The sequence below is a fragment of the Cyclopterus lumpus genome, chromosome 19 (genome assembly GCF_009769545.1).
Source record: "Cyclopterus lumpus isolate fCycLum1 chromosome 19, fCycLum1.pri, whole genome shotgun sequence".
Classification (NCBI taxonomy): Eukaryota; Metazoa; Chordata; class Actinopteri; order Perciformes; family Cyclopteridae; genus Cyclopterus; species Cyclopterus lumpus.
Window position 1 is genome coordinate 14,572,184 of NC_046984.1, and position 11,768 is coordinate 14,583,951.

At 40.8% G+C, this 11,768-nt stretch overlaps 1 protein-coding gene across 1 annotated transcript; it reads right to left on the minus strand.

Annotated features, from left to right (window-relative positions):
* Positions 1 to 5,236: 5,236 nt before the first annotated feature.
* Positions 5,237 to 9,964, minus strand: prph2a (peripherin 2a (retinal degeneration, slow)). The gene is made up of 3 exons (XM_034558871.1): positions 9,384 to 9,964; positions 7,644 to 7,890; positions 5,237 to 5,465 (listed from the first exon to the last, which is right to left on the minus strand). The coding sequence occupies exons 1-3, from the start codon at positions 9,962 to 9,964 to the stop codon at positions 5,259 to 5,261; spliced, it is 1,035 nt and encodes a 344-aa protein (XP_034414762.1). The 3' UTR covers positions 5,237 to 5,258.
* Positions 9,965 to 11,768: the final 1,804 nt, after the last annotated feature.

Sequence of the window (11,768 nt, forward strand, 5' to 3'; positions counted from 1 at the left end):
TTCATTATCACTTCAAATCAGCCACAAATGCCTCAAATGTTACAAGTATCCATCACTGCAGCTCCTTTATGCATAATTATTTGCTCACTTTATATTTTATTTTCTGTCACTTTCAGAATGCAAAGCAATCTGTGTTTTTATTCTGAAACAATTGATCATTTAATTGATTGGTTGACTGACTGATTTGGATAATCGATTCATCTAAAGTTGAGTTGTTTTTAATGCAAAAAACTGCTGGTTTTAGCCTCTCAAATGTGAGGATTTGCTGCTTTTCTTTATTTTAAATAATTGTACATTTAATATTGTGGTGGCGTTCATTTTTTTTTTTATAGCTCCAACGATTGATTCAATAATGTTTATTTAGTTATTTTGATATTGAATTAGTCATTTATCACGCAAACATGTCAAACACTGGTTCCAGCTTGAGGATTCTTTTGATTTTCTGTCTTAAATCATTATAAATGACATATTGTTGTATGTTTTGGACAGCTGGAAGGACAAAACAAGTAGTATGAAGACATCACTTTGGGTTCTGGAAACCATGTTGAGCTGCAACAATTATTTGTTTGACAGAAAACGTTGTGTTGGATTTAATTTAAAATTAAATATGTTGTTGCTGAGGCAAAAAACGACATCTCAAGATGTCACTTTGGATTCTCGCTGACTGAAATGAACATTTTCTCGCTGTTTGCTGACATCTAGTAGATCGAACAGTTAATCGATGAAGGAAATAGTCGGCAGACTAATTGATAGTGAAGATAATTGCAGCTGTTGGTCACTTTTCACTATTTTCTCTATCAAATAAATTATTATCAAAAATAATCAACAGATAAATAAGTAATGAAAATAGTTGTTTTGTGTTTTTAATAATAAGGCAAACAAAATCTCGCATTACATTCGTTTTTATAAATGTATAAATCAAATATCTTTTGGGTTTTGGTCTGTTGGTTCGACAAAACTGCCAAACGTGTGCTCATCATTTTTGTTCACTCCTTTGTGACAATTCCATTATTAATCATGAAAGAAATCAACAAATCAGCGGGTGGTGAAAATAATATTTTGTATCCAGCCCGAATCCATTTTGTTTTTTCCTCTACATTATTTGGAGGGAGGGTTCTGCTGCAGAGAGAGAGGGTCGTCTCACCATCAGCACCATAACAAATGGGTCATATCAAGGAGTTTACGTCATTACATATGAAGGGACTACACTTCAACTCATATGTGTTTCCTTTTAATTATAATTAAGCCAAAGTCATACAAGTTCTTCCTCTCTAAGGTTCTCCAGCAGTGGGGAGGCCACTCCTGTTACATTATCATTGATGGAAAGACACCCTCTTGTGGACTTTTAATGCAACTGAACCCTTTCACAGTGGGAACCAAGAAGTGTTCATGCGCGCCAGCAGATTTGGCAATAACAAAAGAGGAAGTTCAGGAGGACATTTGGAGTCTTAAATAAATCACACCCAAAAAGGGTATAGTTTAAAAGTTGAACAAAGCAGTGTGAATGTTCATGAGATCACACGTCAGACTGTCATGACGAAGAAAGGGAGTCAGCTGGACACCTCACTGCATGAGAGGACACTGTTAGAGCTCTTTAATGGATTAGTAATGTATAGTTTTACCTGCAGTCAACCAACAGAGAGCAGCAGAATACAGGAGACACTCGGGATGCTGTTTGCCACTTGCTTGCGTCTCTTACAGGAAAGGGAACAGATGTTGGCTCTGTGGGAGAGACGCTTCAGACTGGAGTAAGAATCGTTTGATCAGATGCAAGATTGTATTCGGTGAATGATGTATTTTAAAGGTAGTTTCTTCTCCAAGTGCGTTAGTATCAAACAAAAGTAGCTCTGTCGAGATGCTGTTTTGGACTTAAAAGAGTCTTCCATGACTCATAATCCATACTGACATTGTCTCTCAATGTTTCTGCTCCACTTCTACTCCACTTCCATTTCAAAAGTAAACATTGTACCTTATAATACATGACATTTATTTTAACAAATAATGATTTCTGAATTATTTTCACTCTGCGTGGCACGGAGGAGCATTTACAGACCGCCTTTGTCCAGTATCGAACAGCTCATCCTTAGCCTTGCATGTGAAAACGCGGCCTCTGTCTCCATCTTGTGGATGACTCGTTGTACTGCACTCATCCATAAGGCATGGGGCTTCAAGACATGGCCTGTGAACAGACCAATGGGTTATGGTAATACAGTTGTATTTAGATGTGAAAATACCTCTAGTTACCTGTAGTTTTACATTTCAAGAGGCACAGATCTAAGCCAAATGTTTACACAGAACCATCTAAAAGGATATTCAGCCGGTCTTTGGATGAATCTGCCAGTCAAACTCTTGCTTAAGCCAGTCGAGAGAAGAGCGTTTTCAAGGCCGTCTTAATGAAGAAATGCTCTCTATTTCTGATGCAATTGCAGCTACGCTGACCTCTTCAAGAGCCGCCATTGTTGTTTTAAACTGACTTGCTAGAGGTTTTGGGAAGCAAACTGCATCATTCCAGAGGGATATTCACTCTAAAAGGTTAATGCAGAAATGAAATCTTTAATTTATGATGTTCCAGCTTCATTTACTCTGACCCAGTAAAACATGCTTACATCTCTGCACATCTCTCTGAAGTTGTACCTTCTTTTTTTTTTACAATACTAACATTATACAAACAGACCTTTTGGTTGCAGAGAAACACTCACTTCATTTTGGGCATGTCTTTTCCGAGCAGTGGCCGGAGCCAGAGGGGTTTAAGAGGAGGAAATGATCTGAATACTGATGAACGCTGCTCGAAGCTTACACTTAGAGCTAATATTTAATAATTAGGGACATATTTTAGTTTTTTTTTTAATATACTATTTACTCAAGTACTGTAAGAAACGGTTTGAAGGTGATTTTTCTACTTATCACTAGACTACATTCATGTGATAACCACACTACTATTCACTTTGCATTATATTAAAACAAAACAAAAAACCTGTTATCAAATATGATGCATTGTTACGGTATATGATACAAGTATTTAAAATAGTCACAATTGGCTCCTTCTCAACTGGCTACAAGATTACAATGCTGTTCACATGTTAAAGCATCAGCAATAACAATCACATATTATATATATAATGAGTACTTTTACTTTTGATACTTTGGGTATATTTACTGGAAATACTTGTGTACTTTTACTCAAGTGTGATTTTTGATGCAGTACTTTAACTTTCCTTAAGTAGAGGACCCGACTACTTCTTCCACCACCGTTTGTACATTTCTTGTGCAAAGTCCCTCATTTTACTCAAAAATCATCCCTTTTCATCCCCCCTCAGACCGTCACTTTCTTTTGTTTGTCCTTCTTTCTCTGTCGTTGTGTGTCTCCATGACGCCCGTCCTGCAGCAGGACATCACCTGCTCACCTGGCTGAGGGGCTCATGCTAATCTAAAGCCGATTAGGCCTCTTATCTACTCAGCGCTGGTTATGTGCTTTGGTCCAACAAAAATACCGCGCAGAGTTGGCCTCGCTACCTTCCCTGCTGACTCTTCACAGCCCCCCCCCCCCCCCATCTGCTCTGACTAAACCCCACTGGCTTTGATATCACGGCTCCTTGTGTGTGTGGTTAGCAGCCTATGTGTGGATCGACAAAGTTTACAGTGGACTCTGTTTCAAGAGAATGGACCTCTGGACAGTACCTTGGTTGCTATTTATCAATATATGGGCTGAAGGGATCAGATTATTTTTTTAACTTGCATTTCCTGAGCTCAGAACTATTTTTAGAGCTGATTTAAGGCACACAAATATCAAAATGTGCATGAAATCAATAAATCCTTCCAAGAAAAGTCCCTTGCAAACACATGTGCGGGCTCTCCTTTGTTGGTGAAAGCATCAGGTGTTCACCCCCCTTCCTTACATTGGACATGTGAAGAATCATCCGATGTCCATGTGAAAGCAGTAATGCCATAATTACCCTTATCCTGTCGCCTTAATCGGGAACCCTGTGGCACACACACACCATGCCTTGTGTGACTCAAGGTCGAGGCAACACAACGTCCTTCTTTCACTATTAAATCACATCTCTAAAATCCTTTATTCGTTTTTTCTTTCTTTCTCCAATCAGCATAATCTCTCCTTCTACAAAGACACACAAAGCCCAAAAAAAAATGGGAAAAAAATAAACTTTACACGGATTTAAATAAAAGAGTTTTACATTAGATTTCTTTAAAAAAAAGTGAAATGTTGTCATCCTTTCTACACTATGTACAAAGACAGCAACCCAGTGTTAGAATATACATACATGTGTGTCAATATACAGATACTGAATGTACAAGGGAAACACCAAAGAGGATCTGAGATTACAGTACAGGGGTCAGGAGCCAAGATTTAGCTGCCAATTTCAGTGGTCCTCCACAGGTTTGGAGTTGTCCCTGCTGCTCTACGGGGCTCAAATCCACGTTTCCATGCCTCACTCTTCGACCTTGTGCCGCAACATTCATGCATAAGTCATGCCGATTCATTCAATTCATAATTTGACTCCATCTCGGGAGATTATCCAGTCTTCATTGAGGACAAAAGTGGACCGGAGTATAAAAAGAGCTGCATGTGGGGTTTAATTTGTTTGCTTTGTCTATAAACATTATCAGCTACCAGCCAAAGTACTATACAGGTCAACAAAAATAAAACACTGCGTTCTTTTGTGCTGTAAGTATCTTCCACCTGCACCTCTGGCTTCCAAGAGAGGGGGGGTTGCATAGCAACCACCATCCCCGCCAAACTATCCGACAACAAAGCAACGAAAAAAATGATATGTTTGCTTGTGATTGCAAAGCATCTGATATTTATCAATACAAATCACATTTACTTATCTTTTTTAATTTTTTTTAATTTTAATTTTTTTAAGATCCAAACCCCACCGAGTGTTGGAAACCAAAACAGAAAATCTCTCTTTTAAAAGTTTGCTGTGAAGCAAAGATGAGATGGATTCGATTGGTCGGGGGAGAAACCAAAATGACAAACCATAACACAAACCACCCTACACGTTATCTCTCGCTATGTGTGAATATACAGCTTATAATTATTTATGCACGGAGTCCATTTGAAAGGAGTCCATTCACAGCTCAATATGTGTCTGTGTGTGCGTGTGTGTGTGTGTCTGCGTCTGTGTGTGTGTTTATCTACATAATAAGTGTTGGTAGAAAAATGTAGTAATCTCACACGTCCCCTTCCTCTCCCTCTTCAGGTGGGAGTGATGTCAGTTTTTGCCGGAGGGGTTAGCTCAGCTCACCGTGGCGACCGCTGCCTCACCCCCCTCATCCACCTTGCTGCCTTTACCCATGGACTTCATTTTGTCCATGATGTCGGTGAACGTCTCCTTCACCGTCTTCTCCAGGATCCAGCCCTCGCTCTCGCTCTCCGGGTCCTCCGGGTTAACCAGCGTGGACAGGGAGCTGTCGATGTACTGCAGGCCGATGGTCACGGCGACCTGCAGGAAGACATGTCAGAAGAGCTGTCATCTTCCAATGAGGGTGATCAACGGAAGCACGTCTCCGAGTCTTGTTTGCAACCTTACGACATAACAACTAAATTGTTAACTGCTTGTGTTGTCATTGGACAAAATGAACTGTAACAGATTGGGGGGGGGGGGAATGTATCCAGACAAACTCACTTAACTGCATTTAAATAAATTAAATGTTATTTGACTTGAGGAACCAATAATAATCAAGGTTTTTATGTTCATTAAAGTACATTAAAAACAGTTTTAGCATCACGATTACAACTAATACGCGTTTTTAATAAGATTTGTCTATAATCGATCTGCAGAAAATAAATCTGCAATTATTTTGATAATTGATGCCAAACCTGTATCCAGCTTCTCAAATGTAAGAATGTACTGCTTTTAATTGTCATTGAAACAAACTGAATGTGTTTGGATCGTTAGTCAGACAATACAAGACATTTGACCGAATCCATTCATATGTTTAATCAAGAACTAAATCATCAGATTAATTAATGCGGTTGCAGCCCCATTTTCCATATCCTTTAAAGGCATTTTTCTTCTGTTTTTTTATATTTAGTGCAATGGAACACCAAGAGGTAAAATTAATTAAGATGACAACATGTACAGACGTCAACAAGAGGACAAAGAAAGCAGAGGTTAAAACACATATTAATGTATTTCATTTGCATATTCATGTGCATGTGTGAAAGCATGTAAAGTAAGCGCGATCTATGAGCATTAAAAGAGGAAATGTGTTTTTTTTTTAAAAGTTAAAAACATGTATATTGTATATTGATATTATAAACTTCGTCTCTATCATAAGAAATGTTAAGACCTGATACAAGGCTGATGACTTCAGGTCAGAGAGCTCACGCAAGTGGGTCTATCCCTTTCACCTGCCTTAGATTAACCCATTACTCCATCTCTGAGCCCACTATCTGTGTCAGAGGCGCTTGCGTAACGACTCTTAATGCCGACATTCCTCTCGCCGTGCCTCCGATCAGCCCCCAGGGTGTCGCCTAGATCTATAAAGTTGTCAGAGCCAACGTTCGTCTCCTGAATTTGTATACGGTGCTTTTCTGTCGGCTTGAGGTGACACCGGGACACACTGACGTGCACAGGCTTTAAGGATTTATTCCTACATGTTTGTCACTGTTCTGTGTAATGGCACTCAGCCTTTTGGGCCTTAAACAACAATAACAACAACAACAAGAGATGTTGGCACTGGAGGCTCAGGGGAAAGGTAACAAGAGGTGAGGTGGCATTTGGCTGCGCGAGTGTTCAGGTAGAAAGTAGCTAAGATGGTGAAGGTATGTCCATTCTATATATATATACGTATATATATATCCTGATGGGGGGAAAAGTTTCCCTGAAGTCACTTTAAATCTGAATTTAAAAGAACAGTTTGCCCCGAAACCAAAATATATACATACATATATATATATTTTTTCTTTCTATTTATCATCTTAGATTGCTTTGATGTGAGGTAGTTTTTGGCGATATTGGCCCCAGAGAAGTCTGCCTTCTCTCAAATACCAATACGCAACGTGCACTCATCAAGAGTGATGAGGACACTTGAAACCTCCAGCACATAAATCTCTAAATTCTGACTTTATTCTCTCAATTTATAAAAAAAAAAGATAATATCTATTAAGCAAATAGGATATAAAATGTAAAAAATGATAATGTGATATATATAATATATATATATATATATATATATATATATATATATATATATACATATATATACATATACGTATATATATATATATATACATATATATATATATACGTACATATACAATATAAGTCTAGTTAGTTTTAAAGTCAGTAGAATAATCTAAAATATTCTGCGGGTTTCCCAGTAACTCGCCTGGAACACCACAATGAGGCGAACATTTACTTCAACAACTCGACCAGAAAAGTAAAATGTATGCTCTAAAAAAGGTGTTTTTAAACTGTATTTGTTTGGTTTGACCTCCCCACCTCCATGAAAGTGCAGTGGGATTCATCTCCTCTACGACGCAAAGTGGTATTCTACTAAAAAAACTCAACATGACGGACTGAACGTTCTTCTCTCGCCGGAAACACTTTGAAGCGAGGCACAAACTGATCACATTCACATGAATATCTGTGTCGGTGCATCTCAGGGGCCCTGACCTCCAGCATGGTGACCAGCACCACCAGCAATCCGATGGTGTTCATCAGGCCTCCGTAGTAGGACAGCATGGAGTCGCGGCAGCCTCGCTTCCACACGTTGAGCTCCTCCGTGTAGTGGTCGTAGCTGTAGTAGGCCGAGTTGTTGGTCATCTGGAGCTGGATGCAGGGTCTGGGGGAGCTGGGGTTACAGCAGCTGAACGGGACTCCGTCCATCAGATACTGGCCGTCCACGTTGCTCCCGATGCGGCTAAGAGGACGAGGCAGAGCGTCACGTTAATGTCGCGCTAGGACGGGTTTGGAGGTGAAAGTGAGACAGCGTTTAAGGTCAGGAACTATATTTGTCGTATGTGTGGGCTAAAATGACTTGAACCGTGACATGACTGTATGGTTTGATGTTTAATGTTGCCGAGCTTTGTGCTTTTCATCTGTTCAGTTACTGAATGCAATCAAATTTAACCAAATTCCAAAGGAATAAAGTGTTTCTTCAAGTGTTTCCTCAACAATAAACAATGAAACCGCTCTCTCAAAGAGGCGAAACATAAATCAAACATTTTAAGCTTCACACAGGTTGCATTTTGCGTTGCTTCTATTGCGTTAATTCTTCATTTGTGTCAAACGTCATTGATTAATATTGACCCGTCTCTATCACACAGTCCTACAAGCACAACAAAAAGGGAAATCAAACTTTACTTAAAGGGCTTGACCCAAAATCGGGTCCCCTGTGATTGATTGATGGTAGTAAAGTCAATGGAAAGACGGAGAAGGTCAGATATGGATCAGTGATTTCTAAAAACAATGACAACACCTGATTACCAAAATACATAATGTCTCAGATGATCTTTGTTCAATACACTATACAATACACTATATGGGAGACGTTCTGGGTACTAACCAGGACATTGTGAATTGGAAAGATGGCCGTACGGATATTTAAGGATATTTAAGGAAGGATTTTAAAAATCTTGCCTCTTTGGAACTTTAAAACGAGCCATAAATAAAAGGCCCTTTCCATAATTACTGTTCCGTAATGGCATCGCATGAGCGCTTCGCCAGTTATCTCCATACGTTACAGCCCACTATGATTGTAATCAGACTCCCATTGTTTACACTGATTTTTAAAAATCCCAGCGTCAAATTGTTTTATTGTGCGGCGGTGTCCCTGGCGTGTTGCCAGGCCTTCTGCTGATTGGACAGGACACTGATTCTTGAAGGACATGGACGCCGTAATCCTTGAGATTAAACACTACCTACGTACCGACACTGCCCTCTCCACGTATTGTCCTCACAGAACGAGCCGCTACTCGTGGTGTAGATAATGAGCCGGTTGTCACAAAGAGGCCGAGTTGTGTGACAATGCACCCGCTCGTGCCTTTTTTGACCTTGTGCATCTTTTTTTTCTGTTCCTAATCACGTCCTCGAGTCCCTCCTCCTCCACTTCATCCATGAAACTGCCCAGTAACCTCGCTGCTCTCACCATTCCTGTGACGGTAATCCCGAGTGGATGAAAGTGAATAATACACCTGCCCTGACTTTCCTTCACCTCAAATCCACTTACACTGAACTTAAACTATGTAGACACATGTAGACCCCCCCCCCCCCCCCCCCCCCCCCCCCCCCCACACACACACACACACACACACACACCTCGTCGTGCCCCACCTTGAAACACTCAATGACAACCTTCTCACGCCACATTACACATTAATCATGAGGTTTTTTTTGGGATTTCTCATCACTTACTCTTTGACTTCCTTCGCGCTGAAGTCCAGGTAGCGGTTGCTAACCCACTGAATCTCAAACCAATCTCTGAAGTTGTCGTTTCCGCAGCAACGAAACTCAATCTGCATCAGGTCCAGGGTCCTCTTCATGTAGCAGCGTCCCGGCGTGTCCGTGTCCTTGTAGTACTTCATGCCGTTCTTCAGCCCCTCGGCCAGCGTGAACTGCAGAGGGATCCTCATCAAGAAACACAGCAGGGCCGTCACCAGCAGCAGGGCGTTGAACCCCACGCAGACCATCAAAAAGCACTTCAACATGGGCTTCCACTTCACAAACTTGCTAGGGTCCAGTGAGTCGTAGCAGACTTTGCCCCCGAAGGCGTTGATGCCGCAGGCCACCAGACCCATCAGTATGAGCAGGTTGGGCAGGAAGTGGCTCTCGTTGTTGTCCATAAGTTCTGAGCGCTTCCGCAGCTCGATCTTAAAGAACAGGCCCATGCTGAAGACCAGCACGCCGGCCATCACGGCGAACCAGTACATGAACCAGACCGTCTGAGCGAGCTTCACTCGCTTCTTCATGTCGAACTTGATCAACATCAACGCCATTGTTCAACCTGGAGATGTGTCCCCGCCCGAGAAGAAGAGAGACGACTGACGATCTAGAGCGGCAGGAGCTCCGAGATGTTAACCGAGTGTGTGCCGACCGGCAAGGTCCTGTTTCCCGGTCTCTTTGCGATCAGAGTCTCCTCTGGCTGGTCCAACGGGACAAGGGGAGTCAGCTCAGCCTGCGATCCATCCCACAGCGAAACAGCAGAGGTCAAGAACCCAGGAGGACCCGGGAGTAGCGCAGGAGTGTTATTTCTCGAAAACTATCTCCTCTCCCATCGTGACAGAAACTTCCCACTTTCACCAGGCTCGATTTGCCCCAACTTGCACCGTTTTTTGTTTTTTTTCCTTCCTCGACGCGCAGGTGAGGCTAATCGTCGATGTTCCTTTCTCCAGGAGAGGCGGAGGATTGCCGAGGATCCTCATGATTAAACTCAAAGTTGCAGTACGTCATGCTAAGCCCCTGTAAGCGGCCTTGATCCAATTTGCAGAAATCCCTCCACACAAGATGAGCCTGATTGTAAGCCGCGAGCGAACGTCACGTGGTCACGGGTCGCCTCGATCTGCGATGGCATGAGCTGAAGTTTTGACAGGGACCACGGGGATGACAGTGGAGCTAATAATGGAACGGGCTCATTCGGAGGTTCCACAGCAACCGGATGTCTTCACAATGGAGGGAGTGGAACCCCCAGTAACCCATTCACATGAAACGAAAGAGCTTTCAGGCTCCTGCGTCCACACGACTGAATGTGTGATTCATTAATTTAGAGTGACACAAAAACCGAGACACATCAATAAACACGCACAGTGGATATAGCTAATAAATGCATTTAAGTGCGCTCAATTATTGTCTTATTGTCACTTGTTATCTTGGCAGTTTGAATCAAGTCTGTGTTTCATTCACTGCCTCAAACTTTTACGGTGGCTGGACTTTTTTAGTAATGAATGCATAGCTCCCTCTTTCATTTGGTTTACAAGGCACGTGTTGTTTTTTTTTTTTTTTATCACGTTGTTTGTTGAGGTCTATGCTCAGTTACTTAAAGTAAACACTTTCCTCTTTATTGACATATTTAGACTGAAAGAACCGACCTTCGTCTCCAGTTAACACTTCATAAACGAGCCAAATCTGCTTATTGCTACAATGTTACATCTTATGATTTCTAAATGTCATGTGACACTCTGGCTTTGTCTCGTCTCAGACTATTTGTGTCTTATGCCTTTTTATTGCAAAAACAATTAGAAATAAATTGTCAAGCCATTTGGTTTATCTTGTTTAATATTGATGTTTTTAGCATTTATGGAAGTACAAACTTTTAATTAATGTTTTAACACACCACAGTGTAGTTTTATGAAGATATACCATTTTAAATGTTAAATTCATAGTATTTGTCAACAATTATAACACCTCCTATAACTGTGTTTTACTATATTGTAGTATATTGTATACTGAGTGACTCCAGGAGTTAGTTACAATTTCATTAATTAACATTTATATCAGCTTACAACTCCATTTCTGAAACTTTAAATACTGCAGATGAATGCTAGAGAGGGCTGAAATAAAGTGTTGCCAAGTTGACCCACTTTCTCTCAGGAGTTTAGTAAAGAGGATAATGACTATTTAGTCTTTGCATTGATTTATCTTGTCCCGGACATTAAAATTGGATTAAATATGTGAAATGGTATCGTTTATTTTGTAGTGCCCTTTAAAATAGTTTGAAGTTTATTCTGAACCTGCTTTATATTAATGTGTGTTGTTTTCTCAGTAGAAGATCACGCAAAACATCATCAATAAGGAAACAAACAA

Coding starts and splice junctions, on each gene's coding strand:
- prph2a (XM_034558871.1), bottom strand. CDS start 9,964: ATGGCGTTGATGTTGATCAAGTTCGACATGAAGAAGCGAGTGAAGCTC. Junction 7,891..9,383: donor AGCGCGAAGGAAGTCAAAGA/GTAAGTGATGAG, acceptor TCGTCCTCTTAG/CCGCATCGGGAGCAACGTGG. Junction 5,466..7,643: donor TGCTGGTCACCATGCTGGAG/GTCAGGGCCCCT, acceptor GTCTTCCTGCAG/GTCGCCGTGACCATCGGCCT.